This window comes from Odocoileus virginianus, unplaced genomic scaffold, assembly GCF_023699985.2.
Source record: "Odocoileus virginianus isolate 20LAN1187 ecotype Illinois unplaced genomic scaffold, Ovbor_1.2 Unplaced_Scaffold_12, whole genome shotgun sequence".
In the NCBI taxonomy this organism is placed as follows: Eukaryota; Metazoa; Chordata; class Mammalia; order Artiodactyla; family Cervidae; genus Odocoileus; species Odocoileus virginianus.
Genome location: NW_027224274.1, coordinates 982,282 through 999,136, shown reverse-complemented (window position 1 = coordinate 999,136; position 16,855 = coordinate 982,282). Strand labels below are relative to the sequence as shown.

Below are 16,855 nucleotides of genomic sequence, written 5' to 3'. Positions count from 1 at the left end.
AAAACCATTGAATTTTATACTTAAATTGGGTCAATTTTATGGCATATAAATTTTATCTCTCTAAATCTTTTTTAAAAAAGATGAAATGGGTACTCGCCTTGGCAGTATGTGTACTAAAATTATAACAGTACAGAGATAGGGACTAACAGATACTAACTACTATATATAAAATCAGTGAACAACAAGGATTTACTGTGTAGCTCAGGGAACTATATTCAGTATCCTGTAATAACCTGTAATGGAAAAGAATGGAGGAGAATATATGTGTAGATATAGACATATGTATAACTGAATTACTTTGCTATACACCTGAGCAATATTTAAACCAACTACAATAATTTTTTTTTAATTTTAATTAGAAACGATGAGATGGGAAGCAAGAGGTTATGCCAAACACTATGTATTCTTGCAGATAACTTTCTACTAACCTTGTGAGGTGGATGATGGCATCTTATTTTGTTGTTGAGGACATTGAAGCTCAGCAAACATCAATTCCCTGATCAAAATTGCCCAAGTAATTGAGTTGCTAAGAATATAGATAAAAGATACGTGTTGATTAAAATGTGTGTACTGACTGGGAGAAATAATTTGAAGATCTTACTAAGTCACTGTACTCTATTGCTCATGTGACATTCATGGTGAAGACATTTAGAATGTGACTGGAGGATGCGTGAGTGTATGGGGAGCTGCTCAGTTGTCTGGCTCTTTGAGACCCTGTGGACTGTAGCTCATCTCTGTCCATGGGATTTCCCAGGCGAGAACACTGGAGCAGGTTGCAGTTTCCTCCTCCAGGGGATCTTCTCAACCCAGGGGTCAAACCCAAGTCCCCTGTGTCTCATTGGAGATTGGCATTGTTAGATTGTGTCTCTTTGGCAGGCACATTTTTTGTCATTGTGCCACCTGGGAAGTGGTTGGAAGATAAAACCAGAAAAAATAACTTTGAGTGGTTTCTGGAGTCATTGTCTCTTAGCCTAGCTTAAATTCACTGATGAAATTATTGGGATTTTCTTTGTATACATACGGGACTTTAAGAAATGGATGCTGAGTAGTCTAAAGATGGCAATGGCGAGTGAAGAAAGCGTGAAGTGAACACTACTTTAAGCTTTTGACCTTAAGATATGGGTGATTTCATCTCAGAACTTTGAAAAGAAAGTAGTGCCCATAAGTGAAATCAAGTTAGATAAGGTGAGAAATTGGTCAAGAGAAGATTGAAATTTACTAGCGGTAGAAAAGAAATGAGAAAAGATGTTTACCTTTCTATAGAACAGTGTGCAGGTCTTAGGAGAAGAGTGTCAAAAAGTGAAAAAGTATATGAATCTGCCAAACATAAGAACCAGCATAGCATCAATAGCCCAGTGACATAAATTGATTTGATAGATTTAGAACTGAATGATGATATTGTGATTAATAGTATCCAGAAAGATGTAATTTGTACTTATGGACAGCAAGAGTGAAGAGGAAATCATCTTATATTTTTGAGAAAGGCAGAAAGAAGAGTAAGTAAATCCTCCTTTTTCAGTTAACAGTAAGAAAGGTATGTTTACCTGAATCATTCAGAGACTACATAGCACTTTCGTGTAACGTAATAGGAAACAGAGAAAGTAGAATTCAGTACTGAAATACATGGGGTCTGATTTTCTCCTAGCTCTGTGATATGTGAAGAAACGTTTCTTCACAGTAAAATGATGAGAGTTGAATTCTAGATGTTCTTAGTATAGGTCAGAAAAAGCTTCAACATAGGTTTTAAAAGAACAAAACTGACTGAATTTTTAATACAGCTGTTAATAGAGAAGAGAGTCTTCTACAGCTTAGTGACAGATTTTATCACAGAGAAAGTTTTTATATAGATCTTTTTTCTAATATGTTTATGGGTTTGAAAGATTTATTTTGATTGGTCTAGTTCTTACATCATTTCTGAAGTCTTTTATACTTCTAGACATATGCCTTTTGTTATTTTTGTACTATTTCTGTGAATGTTATTTATTTTAGTAAATATACTTTTTTTTAAATTTCATTACTTTGTTTTGATTTTTCTAAAGAGACTAAGGAGATTTCTAAATGAAGATGGTTTTCAGAAGCTTGGATTTTTTTGCTTATACATATCTTCTCCAGAGCAATTGTGTTCTATAGTTAGAGCCTCTGTGATTTTTTTTTTTTAATTTTTAATAGGAAATTGGAATTGGAAAGCCATGTTCTCTGTTTCATGGTTACTTTATTACTCTTGCCTCTTAAAGTAGGATTCATGGCTTTGGTTCTTAAAGTGTTTGTTTTTGTGGTTAATTTCCATAGAAGCACTGAACCAGTTTAATAGAAAAGGACATACTCAGATGTTACTGGATGGTAGAGTATTCAGTTGATTCTAGAGTATGGCTGAATAAAGCGACCATCCTTCCAAAGCCTTTTCCAGCGGGTCACTGTCAGGTGTGATTCTCTTTCAGGCACTACAGAGACCACCTCCAACAACACTGCGACCGTGATCTCCACGGCGCCTCCGGCCTCCTCGGCGGTCGCCTCCCCCGCCCTGAGCCCCTCCCCTTCTGCCTCAGCCCCCGCCTCCGAGGCCTCCAGCGCCAGTGAGACCAGCACGACACAGACCACCTCCGCCGCCCTGGCCGCTCCCCTTGGGGCCAGCCAGGTCATGGTGACGGCTTCGGGGCTGCAGACAGCGGCCGCTGCCGCCCTGCAGGGAGCTGCCCAGCTGCCAGCGAATGCCAGTCTTGCTGCCATGGCTGCTGCTGCGGGGCTCAACCCAGGCCTGATGGCGCCCTCACAGTTTGCAGCTGGGTAAGGCGCTTTCTGCCTTGCTTACCTCTGAGAAAGCGCGGAGGTCGTCCCTAGAGCTGCTCATGGGGAATACTTTCCAACACTGTCTGAGATGCAGAAACAAAAACCGTTAAAGCCATACCCCTTTGAAATAGGTTGCTCTGTAGCAGCGCAGGCACTCGGTTGTGGTGGGACTGGGGTTTCCTGGCAGCCTGGGGTCACAGTCTCCTCCCCAGACGAGGGCGCCGGACGCCCGGCCGCCGATCGTACCTGGGTGAGGGGGCCAGGGAGGAAGCAGAGTTCGGGCTCCTGTCCTCACACTTTTTAAGAGTTAGTTTGTAACTATATTCCTTTCTCTGTCATTTTTTTCTCCTGTTTTGGAAAAAAGAGAACACAGTAATTCAAAGAGTCAGAATGACTCAAGCTTTACATTCTGTGTGGGCCATAACCGCGCTTTGCTTTGTATAAGTGAGCATCAAGGAAAGCGGTGATTTGGAAGCGCCATGTAAAGAGTAAAGAAGAATAACACATATTCCCATATACTTCCCACCTGTATTTTCCTTTTTCTCTTCCCTTTGGGTGTGTTGTCGGATTGACACATGTGTCTACGTTATAGTAATGTGTCTGCTCTTCCGGTCTTTCAGAGGTGCCTTACTCAGTCTCAATCCGGGAACCCTAGGTGGTGCTCTCAGCCCAGCTCTGATGAGCAACAGTACACTGGCAACTATTCAAGGTCAGTAGAATTTTTTCCCTTTCTCTTTTTTTTTCTTAAATGGAGGAAGTCTGCTTTGCTAGAGGTGAAAGTGATAGGAAGAGATAGTTGAATTGATAATGCTGACTAACCTAAGGACCAGGAATGTGTTCTTATAAAAAGCTTTGTAAGGGAAATAGAGGTGTCAGTTTGTAAGAACAGGAAATATGCTCAGTGTGGTGTATTAAGAAACCAGGACTGGAGCTTGCCTAGCGATCCAGCAGTTAAAACTGCGCTTCCACCACAGGGGCGCAGGTTCCATCCCCGGTCAGGGAGCTGAAATCCTGCCAGCTGCAGTGTGACCAGAAAAACAGAGAGAAATCAGGACTTTCATGCTAATATTTATCTTCTTATAATATAGGCTTGGAGGCATTGCTTCCTAAATTTATCTAAATAGTCATCCAAGAACCATCCCCAGGCAAGCTTGACCAAGTAAAACTCCCCAGGCCCCATCCTCACCCTCAAGAGCCATATGCAAGAAGGCTCTGTAACAGATTAACGTTGGAGGACATCATGCAGCCTGCAAGAGTACTTTTAATTCTGATTAGGTTCTGCCGTTTGTATATCCTCATCATTGTAGAGCTTATATTCTCTTGGATTTTAACATCTCTTTCCCAAGCCCACATGGGTCCCTTTTGGCCTTAGCATGCTGTCCAGTCTAAAATGAGTCTTAAGTCCACTCATTCTATATATTGAAGAGTCTGCTTTGTTTAGTATTTGACCTTTGTGTTTGAAGATGCTTGCTGTTATGTGATTCAAGGAAACACTTTGAGACATCACTATACTAATCTCAGAATTTTTTCTTAAAAAATAGTTTGTGCTTAAATGAGAGTTCTTGGAGTCAAAAACAGTTTTTAAACTGCTAAACTTCATTTAGGATTAGTGTTTCATGAATGATGTCTCTACAGTATACTGTAGGCAGTTAGTTCCAGACAAATCCAAAATGTCACTTAGATTACCTTACGTTATATTGACTTTTCTCATTGATTAAATCATATGTGAAATTGCTTCCTGGTTAGATCTGTAAAGCTTTTATTATAAAATGATTTCTTTTTGGAGTAAGATTTGTGATAAATCACTTTTTCTCTTGCATTACAATGTGTCTCTGGTCTGTGGTGATGCTAAAAAGACACAGCTGTGTACCAAAGAGGTACTGTGTGGGAAGATCTAGAACTGGACTATGACCCTAAGCCTGGAGTCTCAGAAAATGTCAAGCTGCACCAGGACTCACTGTTCTGTACTCATTGTGTGATCCTATCCAAAGTCAGGGATGTTCCCTCAGTTCCTCTTGCTTTTTTTAATTATGTAAGAAATCAAATTTTTAATGCCACTAGGAAAAACCCTCAAATATACATGTGAGGGTGTGATTATATGGGTGAGGGGATTGTGGGGGGTTTTCAGATACAGGAAAAGATAGTCTTTTGAATGGAGTCACTCTAAAGTCAGTAATCTTCATTAAATCAAAGTTATTGGATTTAACAGATATTTCTGGGTAGATGAAATAAGTTGAGATTTCAGGATAGAAATATAACTCTGATTCTCTTCTCCCCTATCCTGTTCATGCTCATTAGAGTTTTCAGTCCTCTAGGCTCTTTTAAAATTATAAATAAACTTTGGTTGATAAATTATAGCACTGTGATTAAGGGGAAAAGAATCAGGTAAGGGATAAACTTTTTTCATCTGAGTTGCAGGAAAACTTAGGACATTTGATGTGTCCTTTGTCGACTCCAAGCTGGCACTAACATTCTCCTTCCTACCTGTTTTCTGGGGGGTTTGTCTGTAGCTCTTGCTTCTGGTGGCTCTCTTCCAATAACGTCACTGGATGCAACTGGGAACCTGGTATTTGCCAATGCAGGAGGAGCCCCCAACATCGTGACTGCCCCTCTGTTCCTGACCCCTCAGAACCTCTCTCTGCTCACCAGCAACCCAGTGAGCTTGGTCTCTGCCGCTGCAGCCTCTGCAGGGAGTTCTGGACCTGCAGCCAGCCTTCATGCCACCGCCACCTCAGCTGAGTCTGTCCAGAACTCTCTCTTCACTGTGGCCTCTGCCAGCGGGGCTGCCTCCACCACCACCACTGCCTCCAGGGCGCAGTGAGCTGGGCCGAGCGCGCTGCTGGCAGGGACTGAAACGCGTGATGGACTTCCTGTTGCCATGTCGCAAGGGCAAGGGAGCGGAGGGAGAGAAGAGAAAAACACGTGGCGGAAAGAAAGATGGAGCTGGGACAGCAAATTTGCCTAATTTTTTAATAAAACACTGTCTTTTCAGGATTGCTTCATGGATTGGAGAACTTTCTAACCAAAAATTAAAAAAAAAAAAAGGCAGAAACAAAAAAATCAAAAACAAACAAAAAAATAAGTGAAAGGACTACTTATCATTTCCAGCAGTCATGATGACAAGTTAAGGTGGGTTACCAATTCCGATATAGGAAGGGGACTTCTTGTTTGTCTAAATTTCTTTTTCTTTAAAAAAAAAAATCATTTTTATGGGTCTGTTGTACAGGCCATTATGTCATAACAAGGTGTTTATAATCATATCAGTTGTGTTGGGGGTTCCTTTCTTAACTGGTACAATTTAGGCAGGCCTGTATTACTGTATCTCTATTGTTGTTGTTATTGTTTTTTATATATATATATATATATATATAGCTTATATATATATATATAGTTTGAACATGTTTGTCTCTTGCTCCTGGATCCTATCTCAGTGAGCCCCCACGCTGCGGGGTGGGAGGGCTTTCGGGTAAGGGGGGACTTAGATTCTGAACTGCGGGGGGTGTTCTTGCTGGTTTCCCTGTCCTTGATGACTCTCACAGAGGTGCTAGAAAATGGTTTTCTTTTGCCACTTATGCAAGAGGCTTGGTGCAGAAGCTGAAGGCAGTGTGTGCAAACACTCCCGCCCCACACGCGCCCCCTCCCCCATCAGGCGGTGCCTTTGGAGCACTTTTGTGTGGGAAGGAATTCCTGCTGAACTGTAGCTCTCACTCGCCCCGGATCACTGACCCGAGGCCCAGACCCTGTAGTGCAGCGGCGCTGCTTCCTGCTACTTTCAGTGGGAATGGCTGCACACGTTGCAGGACACGGTCTGGTTCCACAGAGCAAAGACTACTGCAGACACCTGACTTGGTGGTTCTCCTGGTTTCTTATCTCCTGAAATGCTCCTACTGTTGGTGTGTGTGTTTGTTTTTTCCACGTGGTGGAAGTTTTTCATCCAAACTTCCTTTAACTTACTTGGCAAAGAACAAAATGACTTACTGAAACTGGGAAACTTTTCCCTCCCTTCTTTTGTTTATTGAAGGAACTCTACTAGACTGTTTTTCATTGGTTATAGATCACCCAAAGAGGTGTGATGAGAAGAATGTGAGGTTACCACGTTTTCCTCTAGCCACAGACTTCCTTTTCAGTAGATGGCTTATCAGTTCCTCTAACCCTGATACTCTCCTTGGTTCTCTGACTGGAGAAGGCACTAATTAGCCAAATACGGGATCTGTAGAACCTTTGAAAGACTTTGAGCAGGAACTTTATACACACCTCACATGTCTCCTTGGTTTGTTAGTGATGCTCCTGCTAGGTAGGTCTAAATGGCAATACACATCTCTTTATTCATTGTAGAAGGCAGTTAGCTTCTGTAATTGTTTTCAGGGTATTTCTAGACGATGTAAATGAGCCCGTGAAAAGGAAATGTTTATGGAAGGAGATGAATAGGAATGAAGGTTTCCCTTCTCCAGGAAGGGTAACCTGGAGGTCAGATTTCCCTTTTTGTCAGTGTTCTATTATTATAGTATCTGTATCCAAAAAAGCTCCCAACGACTGGATTGCTGCAATGCAGCTCCTTTGAGCTCCCTTCTTATTGGAATTAGAGGCTCCCACCTGGCATCTGTGGGTGGTCGTGCACATCTCTGGTGGTTCCATGACTGCACTTTTTCCCCCTTCCAGGCTTGGGGCTGAGAGAGAGCTTACAGGTGACTTTTCTTCTTCTTGCTCTGCTTGTGTCCACGAGGGAGCTTGAATTCTGTGTATTTGTCTCAGTGTTGGGAAAGGCAGTGATACAGACACTGTGTGTATTTTTGTTTGTGATCATTCAAGTTGGAGACAGGCATATTACTGTTAAAAGGCCAGAAACGTTTTAGTTCCCTTGTTAGTTTTTCTTCTGTTTCTTTTGTCTTCCCATTTTATTTCACAAAGTACCCTTCACCTTCCTAAAATCCCTCTGAAATCAGTGAACTGCAAGCAGGGAAACTAACAAATGTCCATCCACCATTTTTATGTGTGGTATGTTTTTTTAATGTTGTTTTTTTTAACTAAGCTTGAACCAAAGTCAATTTTTAGCAAGCTGCTGTACTAATGGACTAGTTTATATCGTGCAGTTCAGACACATTGAGGAGATAGATGCTACTGACAATTTCTTTTTTTCATTTGTCTTTATTAATTTTATATAAAAGTTGCTGCTTGTTTTAATCTTTTATGTTGGTAAATTGTAATATCCTCTGGGCAGACATTAACTTGATTTTTTAAGTAGTTTAGTTAGTTTGGTGTGTAAATAGAATGGCAGTGTCAGTTACTAATTTTTCTCCTCTTCATCCCTCTGTTTCTCTGATGTAGTTGAATTTGACCTTTTACCCTGATTTGACATCTCTAATTTTAGTCTGTGCAGATGATTTTAGGGCTGTCAGTTACACTGTAGCTGCCCACAGGGATGGGTCCCTCCCTCGGGAGTGGTAGGTTAGGAGGAAGGATTCAGGGAGGAAAATGCTGATACCCACCAGACTGGGTTAGAGGTTGTAGCATTCACTTCCCAAATCGCTACCAAAGGAAGTGTTGAGTCCCAAACGACTCAAGCCCAGTGGATTAAGAGGAGGAGCAAGGAGACCGTTTTTGTTTGTTTTCCTACATGGTTCAGAGATACTCCCTCTCTTAAATAAGATCGCCAATAGACTTTCATATTAAAAAAAAAAAGATACTAAGCTTTAAATGTCAGTACAGTGGTCTTCTATTCCCTGCCCTGTCTGTAGTCTCTAATCAGTTTGGGATAAAGGGATTCTGCCTTTGTGTGGGTATGAGTGTGGATCACTTTGTGAGGATAAACTTTAAACCAGCATAAAAACCTGTGTTCGAAAGAAGAAATCCATCCTTTAGACAAAGGTAACTGTTAGAATTTTTCTTTTATTCTCTTATTTAAGAAGCAAGTTGTGAAATGTATACACGAAACACTAAAACAGCTTGTTGATGGGTGTTTAACTTAAAATTGAATCCTCATCATCATCCCTAGATAGTCTACTGACCGTATTGCTTCATGACTCAACCTTTAGTCCTTTTTTACTTTGCATCATCTTTTTTATCATCTCAAGAAATGCTTTGAATCTTCTAATCTAAGGTACTCAGACTTAACTTTTAGCCACCTTATATGGGAGAGTCTGGAAATTAAGGGGTCCATTTGGCCAGAAAGAAATATTTGGTAGAGTTTCTGCACTTCTAAGAGAAAAGACCAGATAGGTCATCACAGTTCATTGTGGTCATTCTTTGTTTTCCCCTTAATCTTTATGCAAGTTTTATTTTATTCCTGAATTTGGTTAATACATATTAAGCCAAAGACTAATTCCAAATGCATTTATAGTGATACTATATTTGCCCATGGTAATGGGCCCTGCCTGGGGAGTAGTGAATGTAATTGTTTGAATCCTGCTTATCACAAGCAGGGAAGTTTGGTTATAAACTTTATTTGTACCCTGTATAAATCTAAAGGACAGAGGAGAAAGACCTAGAAAAGGGCTTCTCAGAAGAACAATATTATTGTTCTTGATTTAAGAAATATGTTGAGTGCTGTGTTAGTTTAAATGTTTCTGAAGTTATATAGGCAGTCTTTTAGAATCAAAAAAATAATTGTTCCTATCCATTCATTACTTGATATAAAACACACTTTCTTTTATTTATTTGTTAAGAAAGATCAATACCATCCCAGTTTGCTCAACTTATTAGTAGAGAAATGGAACCAAAGGCATCCAACTTTCATTTTGTTTAGGGCCATACTGATTTGTACTTCATGGTAGCATTGTTAGAAATTAGCATTTTTTAAAAGGGAAAATAAGATTAATTAAAAGATTCTTAGTGACATTATCTTGCCAATTTATTCTACACAGTTCATCCATCGTTGGGAAGAAAAGCACAATTATACCTCTTTCTTATGTTATTTTGTTCTATTATTCCTCATTTATTTGGGAAGGTGGGAGAAAACCTTATCTATATTATGCAGAAGCACAGATACTTGCTTGTCACAATATATAAATTCAGCCCAATCTTTAACATTAAATTTTCTATTTAAATTGCTGGGAAAGCTGGATACGTTTGGAAATACAAGAAATTAATGTAGATTTTTAAAGTTGTAGATCCTGATAGTAAACATTGCAATTAGTATATAATAAACACTTGGCTTACAGAAGAAACTCTTTGTAGTTCATAGTCTAAAGTTGTTCCCGAACCTTATCATCCTCACAAAACTTTCTTTACCAAGAGAAGAGTGAAATCATTACAATAGGAAGAAACGAGAGAGAATGGACAGGGAGCGGACTTAAATGGGCAAGAATTGATGGATTCATTTGATCATAGCCATTGTGAGTTCATTTTTGTATGTGTGTGTGAAAAGCATTTAGTTTAATCACAGCCCTGGCCGTCTATGCACACAGTACAAATGTGAACTTGGACAAAAATAGGATAAATAAATTGCTCTCATCGTTAAAGACTGATACTAATCCTGTTCTACCATATTCTTTTCTTAATCTGAAGAAATTAAATGGAACACCCCTGAAATTTTCAGTAAGATATTTGAAAGGATCCATCCAGAGGACAGGGACTATGTCTTTTCTCAGTTCTCCAGTTTATACCCAGATTTCCATATGATTTGTGAAGTTGCTTTCTTCTGACCATCCTTATTCATGAAGCAGTTCCATGTGTAGGCTCTTCTACCCTCAGCCTTTTCTTAAAGCAGTAAACATTAGTGGATTTTATGTTATTCTGTAATCTGGATCTCCTTTCCTCTCTTCCTTTTCACTTTGAATGGTGATACCTTAATCCGTGAGGATAATGCTGGTGGGTAACAGCTAGCTTCTGGCACCTTCATAAAATACCTCAGCATAGCTTAGCATTGTTACAGAGCTGGTTTAAACTAAAAACCAAATAAATAAAAAGGAAAAACTTTATAAATAGTGGAAATAATTCTAGCTGTAGCATTTAGTTGAACTGATGTTTATTACGATTGATAAACATGACTGATGCTATATGTATTTGGGATCCTGTTTATAGGTTACAGTTTATAGGGTTAGGGAGGGGTGGGGGGAAGAGGAGAAGGTGATTATGTTAGAAGGAAAACATTGCATTGCGTGTGCGTGTGCGTGTGCGTGTGTGTGTGTGTGTGTGTTTCCTTATCTCTGTCTTGCCAAAGGAAACTTGATCATCCCTGTGTTTGGGTTTGGGGTTTTTTGGCCTCTCTAAGGTCTGGGCTGCAGTGCAGTGTGGCATGCAGGGCACACATTTGTTATCCAGTTCAGGGTCCTCAAGGCATTTACATCCCTTCCTGTGGCTGCCTGGGGCCCCCAGACCCTGCCAGGCTCTTCTGATGATTCATTACCTCTTATGTAGCAAGAGCTTAAGAGAAGGGTTAATGTGTGAATGTTGGGGTATGTAGTTGAGAAATAGAGACAGAATTAGACAAGCACCCTTTAATTTGGAGAGGAAAAGAGAAATGAGTGAATCATGCATCTTAATCTTAGGAAATTACAGTAAAATATTTTTTTGTCACCCTCTGTCACATTATTGAATGCTGTGCAGGTAGCACAGCAGTTTAGAACCTCACTTCCTTTACTCATATCAAGGCTAATTCTGTCTTGACCAAAAATGCAAACAGGAGGAAACCAGATCAAGAAGTGGAAAGCCAACCAGCTGGCCCCACATGTGTGGTGGTGTGACCTTTAGAGACTGATTAGTGAGACGGACGAAAGTATTGTTCTTGGTGGGTTGTCTTGAATGAGAAATGATGCTGGTTTAGGAACAGTTAAGAGCCCTTTCTGGCCAGACTGTGGGACAGACTTTCATGGCTTCCCAAGTTCAGATATAGACTCTGTGTCCAGAAAGGCTATTTTTCAATAGGAGACCCTTCTCATAGAACCTCAGTGGGGTTCCGTCTGGATACCAAAGACAGTGCATTGTTTTTTTCTTCTGTTTTCCATACAAACAGTAGAAATAGGAACAAAAAGCTGAAATTTGGAAAAAGCTTTACATTTGTCTCTTTACTTTTCCTCTCCCCTCTCTTCTTCCGCCTATGCAGTCTCCACTCTTTGCAGGAAGTCTCGTTGGCCATCCTAGCTTTGGAAGAGAGATTGATTGAGTTTCACTCTGCTGGTTCTGTGAAGATGCATGGAGTTGCTCAGTGCGGCAGTGATATTCTTGGAATTGCTGGGAAATTTAGAAGGGAGTGTGGCAAAAGATGGGGTTGGATTCTTTTATTTCCCTTTATCTAACACTTAGAGTGAGAATAAGTACAACCAGTGTGAGTTCAGATGCTGTTTAGTTGTTCTGTCACTTGTAAAGGATAAGCGTTTTTAAGAGCAAGATTACATGAAGACCCGAAAGACCTTCTTTTATTCTTCCGTCAAGCTGTATTGTTACAGAATGTTTCTACATATGGGCTCTGGAGACTTGAGTAGTTCATTGTTTTGGTTTACTATTGGTAAGACAGAAAATGGGAGAGGGAAACGAAATTTATTGTTCTTGATATTCTATCAAAAAATGATCAGGTTGCAGAACTTCATGACAGCTTTACCAGTAATCCTATTCTGGCATTATATAAAAGTGATATTAATATCATGTGACTTTTCAAAGTACTAGATAGGTCAGGAAGCAGGTAACAGGGCTATTAAAGATAACAGCACTTGAAACACTTGTGGGAAGACAGACCAAACACGGTGGACCGCCGCTGCCGCGGAAGCGGAGCTCCCAGGGTGGGCAGGGCAGGGCCGGTCCCTTGATGGTTCTTTCTGTCCCTGAATCAGCCCAGGCTGTGCAGGACCGTGCCACCCAGGGTCACCCTCTAGTTCAAACCCAGGGCACTGTCAGAAAGTTCAGACCCCAAAACTACTTTACTGCAAAAAAGCAAGCAAAACGTTGAAGTCTGATACAAAGTTCCCCCGAGGTTGGTTTGTTTACTTGTCCATCATTGTTCTGAGTGAGCCACAACCTCACAAAAGCAGCTTAAGGCTCCTTTCGTGACTTGGCGGTGACGCTGAGCTCTCCCGGGATACAGGAAGTCTGCGGGCAGACGGTTGGTACACTGATGCCTCCACAGTGAGACATCCAAACACTTCTTTAAAGTTGGGATCTCCTTCGAATGGAAAGAGGCAGAGCCACGGGCAGAGAAGACTACTCCTGCCTGGTCCCACAGTGTCTCTAAGTCGGAACAATAGCACAGGAAGGGAAAGCACTTTCAGAAGCAGAAGGACAGTCCTGTTAGGAAAGGCTGTGGTTGTAGGCAACTGGAGGTGCCGTGTCTTTGGTTCTGACCCTACACAATTCTACGCGAGGCAGATACTTTCTGAGAGTAGAGTGGACCAGCCTGGTTGTGTTTAAAACTGCAAACAGTTCAGAGTGCGGGGAGGAGAGAGCCTAAGACTTTATTACAACATTGGCTTTTGACAGCGTAAATAGTGTCTCCCCTGAGTGCAGGTAAGGGGGAGACAGACTTCTTCCAGCTTCTTACCTTTGCTTGAGGGGGCCTGTGTGCATTGCTCAGTCCACAGGAGGTTTCATTCCAAGGAAACACCCTCCCCTACGTTAGACCATAGTTCAGTCTCTGCAGCTGTGGTGATAGCAGAAACGAGGTGAGTAAGTGTGGGGGTTTTCCGCCCACCGCAAATCCAGGAGCTGTTGTATACCTCATTTCTAACTCCTGACTGAGTAACATGCTTTAACTTTCTCTAACCCCGACAGAGTTGCCAAGTCTGCCCTCCCTCTTCTGAGTAATGTTGAGCTCTGGCCTATAGCATCATGGGACCTGTAGCCTAGGGTGGGACTTCCCAAAGCCTCCGAATGTTGCTGCTTTAAAAGCTACTGCAAGCTGAGGGCAAATTGCAATCGTCTCTTTCTTTTCGTTGCAAGGGGTCTTCACAGGACTCTCTTAACATCTGTTCCCCGCCACCCTGCCCTTAGGGGCTGGCCAGCCACCCCACACCCCAACCCGCACCACGTCTCTGACCGCTGGCCACACATCGCCTCCTGTACTTGCCTCTCCCTGGTAGGGAGAGGTCACCCCCTTCCCCTGTGAGGCCTCAGGGTTCTGCTTCTTTTCAGGACTTTGGGTGGAAGGGAAGACACACCAAAGGCTCCTTTAAGCTGACTGCTGCATACACATTTCACTTTTTTCCTTTGACATGACCAAAAAAACCCCCAAATATTTAAGTTTTTATTATTATTAATATTATTATTATTATTTGACAATCTTATATCCATTGGGCTGTCTAGAAGCTGCATCTCCAGCCCTTCACCTTTTCTTTGAATGTAGTTCCCAACCTTCAATTCCCACCCCCGCTGTTGAAAAAAAAGCTTTGCCAGGTCTTACTACTGCTGCTATAAGCCAGGGGAGGGTGGTTTCTTTGTGTTGTTTTGCTTCATTTTTAAAATTTCCAGCCAAAACCAAAGATTTTTTAATGATTGTATAAACTCAAAACAAACAAAAAAACCAAAGAAAAGGGAAGTCTTCAGCATCAATCCAGTCTGTGGCGTCCTGGCATTAAGAGGAGGGGGTGGGGAGGTGGGGCCTCTGACAGTATTGGAAGGGCAGGGGGTCTCTTTTCCATGGTCCGGGTTTGCAGAGGCAGATGCTCAGTAGCCTTGACTCTTGCCAACTTGTGAACATGCCGTGGAATAAATTGGCATTTCAATTTTCTAAAACAATGGACTGAAGCCCATCACCATGATAATACACCCTGCAGTTACCACGGTGATCCACCCCTACAACAGCCGTGTCACCACAGGGTCTAGCAGAGGGACTCGGGTGGTTGGGGTTGCTGCTGGGCCCCCGTGGACTCCACAGAGTGGGGGAAATTGAAGACACTGGTGCAGGATTGGCTGCTCTGCTGGGTGCTTTAACCTCTGGGGCGGTGCTGGCGGGTGAATACACGCCAAGTTGCCCTTCTGAGCCTTTTCTCTCTTTTCCTTTACTGGAACTGCTTGGAAGTGGCTGTCCTGTTTGTGAGAAAACATGCAGAACGATTGTCAAGCTTCTCATTTCTCCTCACTGTAATCTGTTTCCTCTTTGCAGCACCACTGTGCAACTATGCATTGTATTTCACAACCTTTTGCGCTAGGTAGATGCCTGTGACTTTTTAACTTGGGGGGGTGGGGGGTTGCAAATGAAGGAACTTTTTACATGGATCTTTTTAATCTCAGTTGATTGGGGAAGGGGGGGGATTTGGTTTTAGGGTCATACAAGCTCTATCCCAAAGCAAAATCCAAATGTTAATAATATTAGCCTGATGCAGATACCAAAGATAATTTCTTTCCTGCAGAACCTTAGACTTGTGTATTAAGTACGATTACCCAGCACTTGCATTAGTCTAACCTCAGTAATTCCAAAGCTTAGATGTATATTTTGGTATATTTCTGGGATATTAAAAAAAATGTCATTTCTTGTTTCAGTGTAATGCTCTTAAAGTCATAGCATGAAAATAACTGTCCTATTCTTAGTAGTTTGAATAATAGTATTTTTGTATGTTTGGGGTGTGTCTCTGTATGTATTAACATAACAGTTTTCACTGCCTAGGTGTTCATAATAAAAAAGAAAACAAAAAAGTTCTGAGTGTACATAATATTCAGTAATAAACTTCCACTGGGTTCAATTTGGATTGAATATTTGCTGATTACCAATCCCAACTGGGATTCCATTTTGTTTTAAAGAGACAGTGATCGTGTTTTTCTAAAGCTGTTTTCTTTCTCTGTCTTTAAATATCTTAACTTTACCACCTTTCTCTTTTCTTGCCTTTTTTTTTTTTTTTTTTAATATTGATTCAGGGGTGTTTTTCCACTGTTGTCAAGGGAGGAACACAAGGGGAAATTGACTCCTTGGTCTCCCGAAACTTTTTGTTTTATGTACTTAACTTTAAAATGTGAGTTTGAGTTCTCTTTTGTGGAAACTTAAGATGTGGTGTAAATGATTTTTTTCCAAAATTGTCCAGCAACTTTAATGAGGCAGTGACAATTCCTAAGTAGTTTATTGGGAGTCCTTTTACATTTCTGCTTAGATAACTACAGTCTGGGTGGCTATTGTGTAGCCTCACTGTCCCAGCATACCTAGTTAGCCATTTCCCCTCTAATAGGAATATTTCATAAGAATCAACTGATAACTTGGAGTTCAGGACCTCATTATCTGGGCCCTTGGGAAACACTTTTTCTTGGTTTTGAAAACCTGAAACACAAGCAACTTCACATTTGGGGGAATTAGCTGGTACCTCCTGAGGCCTGAGGAGGTGGTGGGGAATATGAACGGTGCTGTCTCTTTCAAAGTGCCCTTTATATGATCCCCTTCCTGAGGCTGCTTGCAGGGGCCCTATAGGCTTGGGAAAGGTGGTGTAGGTGACAGTGAATCAGAATGAAGTGGTAGATTTCATGTAGATGCATTTGTCTGCTGTAATTTTTTATATATATTAAACTTACTGTAACTGTACAGTTCATTTCTGTTGTAAAACATCATTAAACCATTTTCCAAGTGTTTTCACATTGTTTGAGTTTCTCTGAAGTTGTCATGTTGGTATTCTGGATGCTTCACATATTCCCACACTACTCCCCTAAGCCTTCCAACTTTTTTTTTCCAGCAGGTGCTCTCAGGAGTCCCAGGGTCCCTGTAAGCACGTTGGCTCCTCCCCCACCCTCACCCTGACTCTTGCACACTTCCCCTTCTGCTCCATGGGGCCCTGCTCCATGGTGGCCACCACCGTGCTCCCTCCCCAGGCCCTAGTGGTTTTCTGGGACCCTGAGTCTGGTAGCAGTGGTCTCCTTCAGGCCTGAGGACTTTCTGTGATCAAACACACAAACCCTTGATTGACCTGTGGGAGAAATCTTCACAACTCCCCTCTCACTGTGTATTTTACTTCAGAACTGGCATTGAACTTGACTTTTTCCAAATTGATTGTTTAAACTGCCATGCGCCTCTAGCATTTCTTGCCAGGTCCTGAACACTCATTTTCTGGTGTCCTTTGAAGGAAGGTGATCCTGCCCGAATTTGGCCTCTCGTTCTCCTGTCTGATGGTTCACAACTTAGCTCCCTCTGGCTTCTTATAGCCAACATTTAGTGTCTTTAGTGCAA

The 16,855-nt window shown here is 41.5% G+C and overlaps 1 protein-coding gene across 3 annotated transcripts in view; it reads left to right on the top strand.

Moving 5' to 3' along the window:
- The window catches only part of POU2F1 (POU class 2 homeobox 1), a 196,256-nt gene extending 179,993 nt beyond the window's left edge, over window positions 1–16,263 (top strand). For 2 of the 3 annotated variants that reach the window (XM_020889221.2, XM_020889223.2), the window contains exons 14-16: window positions 2,439–2,784; window positions 3,408–3,496; window positions 5,298–16,263. In XM_020889221.2, the coding sequence (XP_020744880.2) occupies window positions 2,439–2,784; window positions 3,408–3,496; window positions 5,298–5,608 (746 nt within the window). In that variant the 3' untranslated portion in view covers window positions 5,609–16,263. The remainder of the gene's footprint in view (window positions 1–2,438; window positions 2,785–3,407; window positions 3,497–5,297) is intronic. The other variant, XM_070462735.1, reaches the window with a different exon arrangement.
- Window positions 16,264–16,855: the final 592 nt, after the last annotated feature.